The following is a 16856-nucleotide window of genomic DNA, read 5'->3' as shown; positions in this document are numbered from 1 at the left end:
ATTACCTATTGACCTGCCCACTCACTTCCCTGAACCCAATTGACAGTTTTAAAATGCAATCCAGAAAATATAAAGCCCTTGTCTGATATTTACCATGTTTTCAGATTTTACCCCATTTTTACCCCATTTTTTACTGGTTTATTTCTGTTTTTGGCTCTTGTTTTACCCACTTTATAGAACCGACTCTAACCCCGTAGTCATGGTTAACTCCTCTCTGTGTCTCAAGCCCACTGATGAACAGAGCAAGCTACTGGACAAGCTGTTAACAGTGGGAAAGCCGTCCACATGGAGGTAAGTAGTCAACTGGTAAACTCAAAAAGGAATGGGAAATGCAACCATACGTACTCCTGGCTACATAATAGGGCTACGTTTCCAGAATGAGCCTATGTTGGATTTTTTGGGGGGGTACAACTTAATTTTAGTTTTATGTTTAATCCACTTAAACTTCATTTTTTGTACAACACAGATTTAAAGAACATACAGTTGAAGTCAGAATTATTAGCCCCCCTTTGAATTTATTTTTCTTTTTTAAATATTTCCCAAATGACGTATAACAGAGCAAGGAAATTTTCACAGTATGTCTGATAATATTTTTTCTTCTGGTGAAAGTCTTATTTATTTTATTTTGGCAAGAATAAAAGCAGTTATTCATTTTTTGAAAGTCATTTTAAGGTCAAAATTATTAGCCCCTTTAAGCTATATTTTTCTTTGAAAGTCTACAGAACAAACCATTGTTACACAATAACTTGCCTAATTACCCTAACCTGCCTAGTTAACCTGATTAAGCTAGTTAAGCTTTTAAATGTCACTTTAAGCTGTATAGTAGTGTCTTTTTTTGCATTACTTATTTCTCATTAAAAAAAAAAAAAAATTCTTGAGCAAAATATTAATAATTTCTTTTGTTATATGCGTGGGTTTCCTCAGGGTGCTCCGGTTTCCCCCACAAGCCCTAACACATGCGCTATAGGTAAGTTGAATAAACTAAATAAGCCATAGTGTGTGTGTGAATGAATTCCCAGTGAGGGTTTGCTGCTTGAAAGGCATCCGCTGTGTAAAACATATGCTGGATAAGTTGGCGATTGGTTCCGCTGTGGTGACCCCAGATTAATAAAGAGACTAAGCCAAAAATTAATCAATAAATGTATGTAAATGAGTGTGTATGGGTGTTTCCCAGTTCCGGGTTGCAGCTGGAAGGGCATCTGCTGTGTAAAACATATGCTGGATGAATTGGTGGTTCATTCCGCTGTGGTGACCCCTGATGAATAAAGGGACTAAGCCAAAGGAAAGTGAATGAATGAATAAATTGGCCGTATGAGTGAGTGTGAATGAGTGTATGATTGTTTCCCAATACTGGGTTGTTCTGCTGTGTAAAACATATGCTGCAATAGTTGGTGGTTCATTCGGCTGTGGCGACCTCTAAAATAGAGGCTAAGCTAAAGGAAAATGAATGAATGAACATTTCGGTTGACCATTGAAACAATGAGTAAGCTGAATCGTCACATATGTGATCTGTAAACAAATATTCACACTCATGGTAAAACTTGCACGTGCTCAAATGCCCATATGGTTTATCTGGCCCTGTTTTTCTCACCTAATTTGAAGTGTTTTGCAGCTATTTAGTAATTCAAGGTCAGACAAAAAGCCCCATTCAGAAGTCGACCAGAGGCGTGTTAGAAAGGAAGCTCAAACATCTAAACGGCTGTGAAAAGTGGTTTGAAGTGGAGCATCTGTGCGCCGGAGGACGGCATCTTCTAAAGCCTGCTCCGCTGCTTAATTACACTAATTAGAGATCTCTCTCCTGACACTAAACAAACCTTTCTGCTTTAAACTCTCGGTGACTGCAGGGGAGTGGAGATTACAAGCCTATTCTCTCCATCATAAAAGAGCTTCAGGAGATATTAACTCAAACAACCCGGCATGATTTATTCGGGGATTAGAGCACTTACAGCATTACTTCCACAGTGAGCTGTAATGAGACTTTGCACACTATTTTACTTTAAGTGCTAACCTACGTGCTTATGAACTATACGGATGTATTTGGTCATTGCAAAGCTAGTGTTTTTTCTTTGATCTGACATATTTGTCCAAATAAAGGATTTTAGAATGACAAATACACTCACCGGCCACTTTATTAGGTACACCTGTCCAACTGCTTGTTGACACAAATTTCTAATCAGCCAATCACATGGCAGCCACTCAATACATTTAGGCATGTAGACATGGTCAAGTCGATCTGCTGCAGTTCAAACCGAGCATCAGAATGGGGAATAAAGGTGATTTAAGTGACTTTCACACACTGCTGATCTACTGGGATTTTCATGCACAACCATCCCTAGGGTATACAGAGAATGGTCTGAAGAAGAGAAAATATCCAGCAAGTGGCAGTTCTGTGGGCGCAAATACCTTGTTGATGCCAGAGGTCAGAGGAGAATGGCCTGACTGGTTCCAGCTGATAGAAAGGCAACAGTAACTCAAATAACTGCTCGTTACAACCGAGGTCTGCAGAAGAGCATCTCTGAACACACAACACCTCTAACCTTGAGGCAGATGGGCTACAGCAGCAGAAGACCACACCGGGTGCCACTCCTGTCAGCTGAGAACAGGAAACTGAGGCTACAATTTACACAGGCTCACCAAAAATGGACAATGTAAGACTGGAGAAATGTTGCCTGATCTGATGAGTCTCGATTTCTGCTGCGACATTCGGATGGTAGGGTCAGAATTTGGCATCAACAACATGAAAGCATGAATCTACTCTGCCTTTTATCAATGGTTTAGGCTGGTGGTGGTGGTGTAATGGTGTGGGGGATATATTCTTGGCACACTTTGGGCTCATTAGTACCAATTGAACATCGAGGCAATGCGACAGCCTACCTGAGTATTGTTGCTGAGCATGTTCATCCCTTTATAACCTCAGTGTACCCATTGTTTGATGGCTACTTTGAGCAGGATAACGCGCCATGTCATAAAGTGCAAATGATCTCAGACTGGTTTCTTGAACATGATAATGAGTTCACTGTACTCAAATGGCCTCCACAATCAGCAGATCTCAATCCAATAGAGCAACTTTGGGATGAGGTGGAATGGAAGATTTGCATAATGGATGTGCAGCCGACAAATCTGCAGCAACTGCGTGATGCTATCATGTCAATATGGAGAAAAATCTCTGAAGAACATTTCCAGTCCACGAATGCCACGAAGGATTAAGGCAGTTCTGAATGCATAAAGTGTCCAACCCAGTAGAGCTGAAGATCTTTGCCTGAATTCGAAGGAACCCAGTGGGACCCTACTGGTTCAGGTGGGTTCTGGCTTAATTTGCCCAATTTTAGATAGGGTCTGCCGGACTTGGGCTTGCGAGGTGAACAGTCATATCTGATCTTTCCTGTTGATCACCCCTGACCTACTTTCTGCTAAATCTGAATTTCACGATATGAATTTCTGGTTTTGAACTTCAGGACATTGAATTTGATGTTCTGAATTTCTTCATCTTGAAAATTTGAAACAGTATGTTTACAAACCCAATATCTGCAGTCTGTGAATTCAGAACACAAGTTTGAAAATACGTCTATAAAGAATTCAGCCTTAAAAAATCAGTCGTCTAAAATTTCAGATGCTCAATATTCAAGTTATGAAGTTTAAATTCAAAATAAGGAATTCAAATTCAAAACAATTTTAACGGCATATAAAAATTCCAATTTATTAAATCAATCAATTTGTCTGTAATGAGTGTGCCTATTGAACAGGTAGAGGAAATTAAGCTTCTTGGAGTTCTTCTTGATAGTAGGTTAAAGTGGTCAAAACAGATCGATAAATTAGTAATAGTTATGGGGAGAGGTTTATCAATTATTAAGAGATGTGTAGAATTTTTACCACAGTACTGTATAACTCAAATTGTTCAGGCAATTGTTCTTTCTTATCTAGATTACTGTCCAATGGTATGGTCGAGCGCATCAAGTAAAGACTTAGATAAATTACAGTTAGTCCACAATAGAGCGGCACGACTCATTTTACACTGCAATAGAAGAGTTAATATTATGAAAATGCATAAAACTTTAGCTTGGTTATTGGTTAAGGATAGGGTAATTGTTTCTCTGCTGTGTTTTATAAGAAATATTTCTGTGTCAAAAGTTCCAAATGTATTGTACTGTCAACTTTTGTATAGTAATGTTAGTCATCATTTTAAGAACCCATATTATGGGTTTTTGAAAATTCCCCTCCATGTAGTGTGTAACACAGCTCTAAGTGAAGTGAAGTCTCCAGCTAAGGCTTAAATCTGTAAGAGTACAGTGTTTAAAACGGTTGATTCATCTATAAAAGAGTCGACTCATAGTGCTTCAAACGAGTCGCCTTGATACCGAGTCATTAGGTGTTTCGCGATGACGTACGAACGAAACCAAGTTATTCACCTGCACGCGCAAACCCGGGAGATTTCAAACCTGAGGCCCCGCCCTCTGACGCAGAAACCCAGACACACACACCCACAAACACACGCACACAAACATGCCGGTCGATTGAAGTCACACTGCAGATGAATATTATCGAACCTCTACCCAAAGATGAAACCTCAGCATAATAGCCAAGCAGTTGGAAACTACTGGAAACTTCTGCAAACTACATGCTACAAAGAATACTTCATCTGCGTTTGTTAAAGGAAGGATCAGTAAAGAGTAAGTTAACTTACTGATGGACGTCAGGATGGGTTTCTTCCTACATTTCTCAAGTGTAAGTACGTGCGATTAAAGTTGCCTCGTTGACTCTAGCTTGCAAATGTATTTAGTTGTGATTTGTTACTTGTAACCGTGTGTACTGTATCAGGTTAACTGGCTATATTCTCTTATCGCGTGCAAAGCCACATTAAAAACGTGACACATGCTGCTTTGTTTACGGAGCTCCGTGGTAGAGGTCTGCATTCCCGCCGCGGGACCCGACCAGATTTCTGCGGCACGGGAATAAATTTCCGAATAAATCGCGGGATCTGTCTGTAACGGGTTTAATTTGGGATGGGAGCGGGCGGTCTAGCAATATCGCGGATATTGCTATGCGAATGAGAGAGAGAGAGAGCTTTGCCTGTGTGTCTGCTTGGTGCTTGTGTGTGTTTATACAGACAGCTTGGCTGTCTGGACAGTTTAGCTGGGTGATTTTCGGTTATGTTCTCCCCCGCTCTTTAGCGGGATCGGGCGCGGCGGGCAGAAAACGGGGCGGGTCGGGCACCGGGACAACAAATTCTTAATATAAGCGAGAGCGATCGGGTTCAGGCTAAAAACTGGCGGGTGCGGGCGGAAGCGGGAGCGTTGTCGTCCGGAGGTGTGTGTGTGTTTTGTGTGTGTGTGTGCGCGCGCACAAGGACGAGGGCAATATGTGTGTTTGTGTGCATTTCACTCTCTGACTGAAGGCAGTCGACCAATCGCAACAGACTGTCATCGGTCCAATCAGCGCAGATTAGCTTCGCGCTAAGGAGGGGTTTGGGAACAAATGAATCACTGGACGATTCATACGGGAGTCGCTGGAATAATTAGGTAAAAATAAATGCAGATTATAAGACCATGAAAGTGTTTTTTGACCTTGCATGCATATTAGACTGTTGTTGGAGACCCTTACAACCAAGATATGACCCTATTTCATGTATAATATGGATTGTTGATTTGGATGTTATGTATGAATTTTGTATTTGAATGTTTTTATTGTTCTTTGTTGTTGTGTATTAATGTAATTTTGTGTTATGTTCGATGGACCCCAGGAAGAATAGCCACTACCTTGGTAGTGGCTAATGGGGATCCTGATAAATAAGAAAATAAATGCTAAAAAAATAAATAAATAAATAAAATCATATCAATAATTCAAATAATCACAATTCAAATTCAGATTGGTTTGGCCTATTATTAGCTCCATACACGTACAGATGTTTTGACAAGGCTAATTCATCATTGACAATCATTCTACTCTCTGATCAGCATGAGACCAAACCCTGATAAATAGTCAAGCATGTTCTACCTCTATTGTTCTACACCTTTAATCCCAATTCCCACTTACATTCTGAGGCCAGGGAAGACACTACACTCAGATCTCTATCTTTCCCAGGACAAGGAGGAGTAGCACAAGTCTTTCCGAGCTCAGAGCCCACTCCCAGAACAGGACAACACACCATAAACCTGGTAGAATTACATTAAAAACACAAAACATTTATAAATACTGTAATAATAAGCATGCTCTGAGGCTCAAGGTCTGAATACGGTTCACTGAACTGCTCATCCAGTTTTCCAGACACAGAGATGTAAGGAAAAGAAGGTCACCTGTGACTCCAGGAAAGAAATAATGAGGACCCTTGAGAAAGAAGAGGAGGAGGCAGAGGAAGAGAGGTGGACACTGGAGCTGATGAAGATAAAGCTGAGGAGATGCTGGAAGACGAAGAGCTGGGCTGGCACAAGCAGATTTACTTTCATATTATCTACAGTCCCTGAAGCTAAAACACTCACAGTCAATGCAATGCAAGTCACTTTGCATAAGCATTTCTGCCAAATGCATACATATATGAATAAAATGGTTTGTGTATACTATATACAGTATATGTTGTTTGGGTGAGATTATTTTCAATAATTTACATAACGGACAGAACCAATTTTGCACTGCACTAAATAAATACATATATAAATATTCCCTCCCTCAGTCTTTCTTTCTTTCGTTTACCAATAAATATTATTTAGCAGTAAATATCTCAAATTATAAGGGTGGCGCAGTGCTGTCGCCTCACAGCAAGAAGGTCGCTGGTTCGAGCCTCCGCTGGGTCAGTTGGCGTTTCTGTGTGGAGTTTGCATGTTCTCCCTGCGTTCGTGTGGGTTTCCTCTGAGTGCTTCGGTTTCCCCCCACAGTCCAAAGACATGCGGTACAGGTGAATTGGGTAGGCTAAATAGGCTGTAGTGTATGAGTGTGTATGGATATTTCCCAGAGATGGGTTGCAGCTGGAAGGGCATCCGCTGTGTGAAACATGTGCTAGATTCATTCCGCTGTGGCGACCCTGGATTAATAAGAGGATGAAGCCGAAAAGAAAATGAATCAATCAATCAATGAATATCTCAAATTATTTATGATACTTCAACACAAGAAACAAAATGACATTAATCTTGATTTCTGAAAAACATAATCAGAATTAAATCAGCTTATGCTTAATACAAGAAGCAAACATCTGGGACTAATTTTAACCTTATATTGGCGGATATTTTTAGAATATTCTTTTGTTGTTAAATATTTTGAATAACTTTGCTTCTCATATAAATTTACCACAAATAAATGCTGGCAGCTAGCTTGTTGCAACTCTCACATGGTCCCCCACTGTAGCTAAGCAGAACTGTGCATGCTCAGTACCTGGATGGGCAACCCAAGCTCATTCTGGAAACGCAGCCCCCAGACGTTTCTGGAGACCGCGATTTACGTGGTCGGAGGTACGAACAGCTGCGTTTTGTTTTTTTTGAGCGAACGCTGCGGAGTGGTGTGGCGTCGCTCCGCTCCTTCTCTTCACACTCGCCGGCCGAAGGCTCGCCTCCGAGTGGAGGGCTTTCCCGATGCAACCAGTTCATCTGCTTAGATCGCAGCGTTACGTCAGTGGAGCGAAGGCCCAGAGGAGGAGGAGCCGGCCACTGGGACGACCGGAATCGAGTCCGAGGTAGAGTGGTTCCAGAAATCAGGTATGATGAAAAACAGAATCCAAAAAATAAGGGCGAGAACGGGGCGGGATCCGAAAACGCTGTCAAAATCAAAGACGAGGGCTTTTGCTTTTTTTTTTTTTCTGAACGTCTTTTGCAAAACGTCGCTTCGGTTTAGGGAAGGAGGAGGAGGAGGAAGAGGAGGGCGGCCGGGTCGGCTGATCGGCTAGATCATTCAGTCGTTCAGCCAGCCAATCCGACGGACGGTCGCTCCACAGCGGCCTCCGGCGGCTTTTCGCGCGTAAACAGCGCTGGCGCAAATGCCTCTTGCGGATCCGTGAAAACAAAAACTGCTCGAATACTTACCTCCCGGGACGTATTTTGCGGTCCGCAGAAACAACAGCGGGGCTACGTTTCCACAATGAGCCCGGGTTGTAGATGGGAAACCACATGGGAAAACTAGGTTGCTGTTGGAAGTGGTGTTAGTGAGGCCAACAGGGGGCGCCCAATCTGCAGTCTATGTGGGGCCTAATGCCCCAGTATATTGACAGAGTATATTGAAACTATACTGTCAGTGGGCACCATCTTTCAGATGAGACCTTAAACTTAAAATAGATTTTGTTAAAAAATCCCAGGATGTCCTTTAAAAAAAGAGTAGGGGATTAATCCTGGCATACTGGCCCAATTTTCCCACTGGCCTCTGTTCATCATGGCCCTTCTAAACACCCCCATATCTTAATTGGCTTCATCACTCTCCACCAATCAGCTTGTGTGTGGTCTGGCGCAATATGGCTACCGTCATGTTATCCAGGTGGATGCTGCACATTGGTGGTGGATGAGGAGATTCCCCCCATTGTGTAAAGTGCTTTGAGTGTCCAGAAAAGCGCTATATAAATCTAAGGAATTATTATTATTATTATTATTATTATTATTATCAACTTAACTTGTTCAATGTCAATACAATTTTACTGTTAATGAATATAAAACAAATTATTTCAGTGGCTTGTGTTTTATTTAAATCAGTACAATTTAAGTTATTAAGTTAAATATAAAATTATATTACTTAAAATGTTAAATAACATTACTTAAATGTTGTGATATTATTATATTATTTAGTCTTATAAAATGATATTATTTAATAACAAAAATAGCAAATTATTACGAAACATTTTCTGTTCAGGTATTGTTTTTTCAACCAAGTGCAACCTCAATTTTCAGTTTCGCGTCTGCATTTTCATTTTGGTGCATACCTAATTTCAATAATTAGGTATGCACCATAATTAGTTGATCAACTCAAACCAATTAACATACTCCTTGTAACTGGACTACACCATTTTGTGTTGTTGATCTTAGTATTTTATAATTGCCTTTATTTAAATTTTAACTCGTATGTTAGTTGTATATATTTGTTGTGCTGTGACCTTGAGTTTCATGAAAGGTACTTTAAATATAATGTATTATTATTATTATGAAGCTCCATCACAAGAACAACTTAGCATGTCGAGCACCACTGCCTTAACCAATTTTACACTCAAAATTACTTATTTAAAATGAGCTGAAACAACACAATTCTCCAGATTTCATTGGGGCAACTTCATTTTTTTATGTTCAATCCACAAAAAATTGTTAAAAGTGTTAAGTTGGGTCAACATGAATACAGTTTTACTGTGTAATGCGAGTTTCTGAGCTCCTGTGGTGTCTGTCATTGCTAATCAACCATCAGCTGCTCTCTCCGATGAACTACCACTGACAACCCCTTGCTGTAGCTCTGATACACGATTTATTTATGGGGAAAATGAAAAAGTGTCACAGTGTTTAGGTGCTCTGTGTTTGTCTGAGGTAATTAGTCCACCATTATTACTGAAATGATGTGAGGTGCACTTGTGGAATTCTGGAAAGATGTTTTTAACCTGCTGCACTATAGAAACACCTGAAAAAGTGAATGCATCACTCTATGTCATTCCCTATTAGTGTGCAAATGCATTTTTACACCCGTAAACAGCTACATTATACTACATGATAAGATAATAGCTGAAAAAAGCATAAAGGGACACTTTCAGAATATATATCTACACTGGAAAATCCTTGCTTGCAGTGTAAGAATTAAAGTAAATTATGTGGTAAACTGTTTTACAACATTTAGGGCCCTATCATACACCCGGAGCAATGTGGCGCGAGGCATGGTGCAATACTTGTTTGTTAGTTTTAGCTTGGCGCAAGAGTCGTTTTGAGGCGTTGCGCTACACTGTTTAAATAGCAAATGCATTTGGGCTCATATGTGCGCTCATAGGTGTTCTGGTCTAAAAAGGAAGGCGTTCTGAGGCGGACTGCTGGCGCGTTGCTATTTACATTTACATTTACATTTAGTCATTTAGCAGACGCTTTTATCCGAAGCGACTTACAAATGAGGACAAGGAAGCAATTTACACAACTAAGAGCAACAATGAATAAGTACTAAAGGCAAGTTTCAGGTCTGTAAAGTCTAAGAAGGGAAGTGTTAGTAGTTTTTTTTTTTTTTTTTTTTTTTGTACAGTTAGTGTGATATTCAAAGAGGCAATTGCAGATTAGGAAGTGAAGTGGAGACTAAAAAGTTGAGTTTTTAGTCGTTTCTTGAAAATAGCGAGTGACTCTGCTGTTCTAATGCAGTTAGGGAGTTCATTCCACCAACTGGGCAGATTGAGCGTTCGCGAAAGTGATTTTTTCCCTCTTTGGGATGGAACCACGAGGCGACGTTCATTCACAGAACGCAAGTTTCTGGAGGGCACATAGATCTGCAGAAGTGAGTGCAGATAAGAAGGTGCTAGGCCAGAAGTCACTTTGTAGGCAAACATCAGAGTTTTGAATTTGATGCGAGCAGCAACTGGCAGCCAGTGCAAACGGACTAGCAGCGGAGTGACATGTGCTCGTTTAGGTTCATTGAAGACAACTCGTGCTGCTGCATTCTGGAGCAGTTGAAGAGGCTTGATAGAGTTAGCTGGAAGCCCAGCTAGTAGAGAGTTGCAGTAATCCAGTTTGGAGAGAACAAGAGCTTGAACAAGGAGTTGAGCTGCATGTTCAGATAAGAAGGGTCGGATCTTTCTGATGTTATAGAGTGCGAATCTGCACGATCTAGCAGTTCTAGAAATGTGGTCAGAGAAGTTTAGTTGGTCATCAATCGTTACTCCAAGGCTTTTCACCATTTTGGATGCAGTAATGGTTGCCCCATCCATCTGGATTGAAAAGTTATGGTGTAGAGTCGGGTTGGCAGAAACTACAAGCATTTCCGTTTTTGCGAGGTTCAGCTGAAGATGATGATCTTTCATCCAGTGTGAAATATCCAACAGGCAGGCTGAGATACGAGCTGGAACCGAGGGATCATCAGGATGAAAAGAGAGGTATAGCTGGGTATCATCAGCATAGCAGTGGTAGGAGAATCCATGTCTCTGGATGACTGGTCCTAGAGATGATGTGTAGATGGAGAAGAGAAGTGGCCCAAGAACATATATATAGGATATAATAAGAATAGATAAAGGATTTAAATATAAAGGATTAAAATATTGCAAAACATTATTTTCTAGCCTACATAAATATGAAACATCACTGCTTTTATGTCTTCTTCATCTCGGGAGGCTTTTTCAGTTCATTCAATTTGCTTTTGTATAATGTTATTATTATTAGCAGTATTATTTATTGTATCCATATTTATAATTGTTTTATTAAAAACAAGCTTAGATTTGCCCACCTGTCAGGTTTTAGATCATATGGGGCACAGCATGTGTTTTAGGATATAACTCAGGTTTTTGAGCACACTTCGTTATCATTGTTCATTTATTCATTTGCTGGAAATTAGAACTGAATTTAGAAATAGTTTTGAAACAAATCTTTGCGCTTAACAAACTAAATTAATTATTTATAGGCTAATTGATGTCTGTGCGTGAAGGTTTCCCTATCCACGAGAGATCATTTATCTCTCATTCTTGCGCAGTAGATGCTCTGTTTAACTGTTTTCTGTTTAAAAAAAACTGTTAACTGTTTGCTTGTGAAATGATCAGTTTTTCCACTTACATTTACTTTACGTCATGTAAATAGCAAATGCGCTTATGGCGCGACGCAGCTGGCTCTTAAAGGGAATGGGAGATGAGACTCTGATTGGTTTATTCTCAAAACACACCTATAACTCATTAAGAAAATAAACTCAACCCTTTTAGACCATGCACCACGGCGAAAAGCGGATTTTCCCGTCCTTAAATTAGCAAATATGGATTCTGACATGCCCTGAAAGCGTTTGCGCCCTGCGCTTTCCGTTTTGCGCATGGACCGTCAAAATAGAGCCCTTAAAGTCAAAAAAGGCTGTATGAACTGTTTTGAGAGCATGGACCTTGGTTTGCAGAAATGTGTCAAATCAAAAAGCAGCCTCTATTGCCACATGACAAATGATGAAATCATTGCATTTGGTGTCTGTATCTGGAAAAGGTGAAGACTTCAGGCTGAGCACTGGCTCCATCCCAAATCCATCTGCATTACTGCTCTCAAAACACTCTGAGCAATCTGTTTTTTCCAGTCAGTTTATGTTTTTGCTTTGATTTAGCAAAGTGACATGTTTACCTGATATAAAATACCTTGTTGTATTTATCCTGAAATCCTTCGCTATGAAGACAAAATATGACATAATCATACATTAAATCAGCTAGAAACATGTAGAAATTGACCGATACGGTCAGCATGAAAGCAAAATTACTTCCTAAACTGACAATCCATCCAAAAATGAACATTCTGTCATCATTTACTTGTTTCAAACCATTGTGCTGGGATTTTTATTCACATGGAACAAAATATAAATATAATATGGGAAGAAGTACCAAGGTATAATAAGATAAACACATTGGCGCAAGACAGAGAAATTGTGTGTGTGCATGTATACCTATATACATTCACCGGCCACTTTATTAGGTACACCTTACTAGTACAGGGTTGTACCCCCTTTTTGCTTTCAGAACTGCCTTAATCTTTCGTGGCATAGATTCAACAAGGTACTGGAAATACTGCTTATAGATTTTTGTCCACATAGACATGATAGCATTACGCAGTTGCTGCAGATTTGTCAGCTGCAGATCCATGATGTGAATCTTCCGTTCCACCACATACCAAGGGTGCTCCATTGGATTGAAGGGGGGGGCTCCTGAGGCGTTCCCAGGCCAGCCGAGAGACATAGTCCCTCCAGCGTGTCCTGGGTCTTCCCCAAGGCCTCCTTCCGGTGGGACATGCCAGGAACACTTCAGGCGTCCAGGAGGCATCCGAAACAGATGCCCAAACCACCACAGCTGACATCTCTCGATGTGGAAGATCAGCAGCTCTACTCTGAGCTCCTCCCGGGTGACAGAGCTCCTCACCCTATCTATAAGCGTGTGCCCTGCCACCCTGCGAAGAAAACACATTTTGGCCACTTATATCCGAGAACTTGTCCTTTCGGTCATGACCCAAAGCTCATGACCATAGGTGAGAATAGGAACATAGATTGACTGGTAAATCGAGAGCTTTGCCTTTCGGCTTAGCTCCTTTACCACAACAGACCAGTACATCAACCGCATTACTGCTGCACCAATCCGCCTGTCGATCTCAAGCTCCATCCTTCCCTCATTCGTGAACAAAACCCCAAGGTACTTGAACTCCTCCACCTGGGGTAAGGAATTTCTTACAACCTGGAGTTGACAAACCATCTTTTTCCAGTGAAGCACCATGGCCTCGGACTTGGAGGTGCTGATTCTCATCCCAGCCACGTCACAATTGGCAGCAAACTGCCTCACACTTCTGTATAAATCGATCAACATGCCCTGCCCCCTTCTTATTTGCTTTTAATCTGTAGCACTTGATCTCGACCAATCAATGGCAGAGCTGTGATAAAGCTAAATGCTATTGACTTTTCTTAAAGGAGGAGGAGATACTGTAGGCCCCGCCCTCTCCTCATGTTTCAGTTAAGATTACCTCAAACATGGAATAAAAACACATTTAAAAGCACTTCACGGGACCTTTAAGAACAAACTTCATTAAGTAAGGTGTGAAAGACAGTAAATAGCAGGGAAAGTGAGAGGTGGGTATTAGGAGTTGATGTTTTTACCATGAGATGGAGTGGAGTTTTAGTGGGTCCCTTGGCGGACATCTTTTCCCACAATCCTCTCCTCACGTAGCGCACCGTGGTGCCAGCGAGCTCAAACTCCCCGGGCAGCTCAATCTTCCAGTCGTTGTTTATGGATCTCTTGCTGGAGTCCTTCAGAGCTGCAGAGACAAACAGAATCTCATTCATCTAAAGCACATTACACAGACATCATTACCTGAATAATCCTGTGTGTTTACTTGCAGGCCTGATTGAAAAGCTCATTTTAAAAAGCATTATTTTGCCAGATTAATTTGGTTATTCACATAATAATCAAAATGTCACACTGTTATTAATAAGTCATTCAATTATTCTCCAGTTGATCTCTGGTGTAGCTGGTGTATCACAGATACCTTCACAAACACGGCCACTTTATAAGGTACACCTTACTAGTACCGGGTTGGACCTTTTAATTTGTATGCCTTCATATTTGTTTAATTTGTATGACCCTTTTGCTTTCAGAACTGCCTTAATCCTTTGTGGCATAGATTCAACAAGCTACTGGAAATATTCCTCAGAGATTTTGCTCCATATTGACATGCTGCAGATTTGTCGGCTGCACATCCATGATGCGAATCTCCCAATCCACCACATCCCAAAGGTGCTCTATTGGATTGAGATTTGGTGACTGTGGAGGCCATTTGAGTACAGTGAACTCATTGCCATGTTCAAGAAACAAGTCTGAGATGATTTACATGGCGTGTTTGGATTAATTCAGTTCTGAAGGCAAAAGGGGGTCACACTTGGTAGAAGTATGGTGTACCTAATAAAGTGGCCAGCGAGTGTATAGGCTGGTGTGCTCCAAAACAGTAACAAAATTTTGCGTTTAGAAAATATAAAACCTTCCGTTTGTCACTTCCGCATAAATCGATCAACGTTTTTTTAACATCACCTCCGAATTGCCATATTTTAACCATAACCCACTGTAGATAAAATAGTAGTTTTTAATACTAAAAAATAACAACATACAAATTAAAAGGCATCAGCCTTTGAATTTTTTTATTTTATTTTTTTTTATAGAATTGGGGTCCGTTCTTCATACGTGGATTACTCAGTTAGCTGGATTTGGTTATTGACGATTTGACATGATCCAGGATCATTTCGTTCTTCAAAACTGATCTGAGAGTCATGGCAACAGTTCTGGTAGATCAAAACTGCTCGGAAGCAGGTTTAATTCATATAAACAGGATTAGATCGGCTCAGTTCAAGCAAAGAAAATACAGAAAGTGTGTACCGAATTCTGATATTTTTTTACAGTAGTGGTTACATACACTTGGGAAAATACTACATTTATACCTATAGAAAGTTATAGTTATTAATAAAATAAATAAAGTTATATATTAATAAAACTTATGCAATGTGCATTCCGGAAATGAAAGTACAGAGATTGCCACCTGGGGTCCGTTCTTCGTACATGGATTACTCAGTTAGCTGAATTTGGATATTGACGATTTGACTCAATCCAGGATCGTTTCGTTCTTCAAAGCTGATCCGAGAGTTGTTGTCATAGCAACAGTTCTGCTAGGTCAAACCTGATCGGGAGCAGGTTCAATTCATATAAACAGGATTAGATCGGCTCAGTTCAAGCAAAGAAAATACAGAAAGTGTGTACCGAATTCTGATATTTTTTTACAGTAGTGGTTACATACACTTGGGAAAATACTACATTTATACCTATAGAAAGTTATAGTTATTAATAAAATAAATAAAGTTATATATTAATAAAACTTATGCAATGTGCATTCCGGAAATGAAAGTACAAAGACTGCCACCTGGTGGTGCAAAGAGAAAACTTATTTATATGAACATTTTTGATCGCTTTAGTACAAATTGTGTATAATAGAAATGCACAATATGTGACTTTTTTAAAGCAATAATACATTTCAGCAGTCATAAACATGTTTTGACAGTTAATATGCCGGTGATTTGATGCTTCACAAAAGTTGCAGACGCCTTTATCAATATGAAAATGCTTTTGTAAACAACCAGTTATTCTTTACACCGATTAAAAAACGGCTACTATTATAAAGAAAATCTTTTCTAAATGTAGAACTAAATACATTGATTTGCATTGAAATACTTGATGAATACTCTTGACACATGAAAGTGTAAAGCCTGCAGCTCACAACAAATGTGGAAAGTTCTTATTGTGTGTCATATTTCACAAGCTGTTTACTGCTAATTTGATGTAATTTTGCTCACATGGATAATTGAATATTAATCAGATGATGTCATTACTCTGCTGTGCCATCAGCCAATCGCTGCATTGCTGATCATGATTTGTAGGATCGATAGATCTGTCTTTCACAACACACGCAGCGATCTCAGATCAGTTTATCTAGACATTTTAATCTGATTCACGAACTTGTTTGAAGAAGCAAATTAGCGAGAGAACAGTTATCAAGATTAAAAGATCCAGAATCTGTCAAATCATCTTAGATCATTTAAGCGATGTACGAAGAACAGACCCTTGGTGTGTTTACGTTAGATTAACAAAACAGCAATAGCGTCATCTGCAGCAGATTGACTTTGTAGCACCAGGTTAAACTTTCTGACACCGTTATGGCAATCAAATGCATTAAAGATAAATACACACCACAGCTAAATAGTGAGAATGGTCTCAGATTGGCGATCGCTAAAATTAAACCAAAAATACACTTGTGCTGAAAACATTGTGTCCACCAGTCTTTTTGGTTAAGGTTAATATTAAATTAAGCAAATGAATAAATGACGATAAAATGATATGGTTGTTAGACTGTTGCACTTATTTGTGTTGTCAATATGGTCAAATTCATATAGGCCTATTGTTGTGTGCGCAACGTTTGTATATATACATACAGACATACATACATACATACATATACATATATATATATATATATATATATATATATATATATATATATATATATATATATATATATATATATATATATATATATATATATATATATATAATCACCTCCAAGGAATTCGAGGGTCACAAGTCATTGTTATTTTAGGGGTCGCGGGCTGAAAAATTTGGAATTCTTTTTTGGACCCTGCCAATCAAACACAGATTAGATTCACCAGGTATCGAAATGCTTCTG

General features: G+C 39.7%; 1 protein-coding gene across 5 annotated transcripts in view; it reads right to left on the bottom strand.

Moving 5' to 3' along the window:
• The window catches only part of adamts17 (ADAM metallopeptidase with thrombospondin type 1 motif, 17), a 334091-nt gene that overhangs the window by 83848 nt on the left and 233387 nt on the right, over positions 1–16856 (bottom strand). For all 5 annotated transcript variants that reach the window (XR_012383118.1, XM_073908056.1, XM_073908057.1 and 2 more), the window contains one exon: positions 13732–13889. Coding sequence is in view for 4 of the 5 variants with exons in the window: in XM_073908056.1 (XP_073764157.1) it covers positions 13732–13889 (158 nt within the window). In the remaining variant the exon portion in view is untranslated. The remainder of the gene's footprint in view (positions 1–13731; positions 13890–16856) is intronic.

Source organism: Danio rerio, chromosome 7 (assembly GCF_049306965.1).
Source record: "Danio rerio strain Tuebingen ecotype United States chromosome 7, GRCz12tu, whole genome shotgun sequence".
Classification (NCBI taxonomy): Eukaryota; Metazoa; Chordata; class Actinopteri; order Cypriniformes; family Danionidae; genus Danio; species Danio rerio.
Note: the sequence above shows the minus strand (reverse complement) of the source record. Positions and strands in the feature narration are given on the sequence as shown.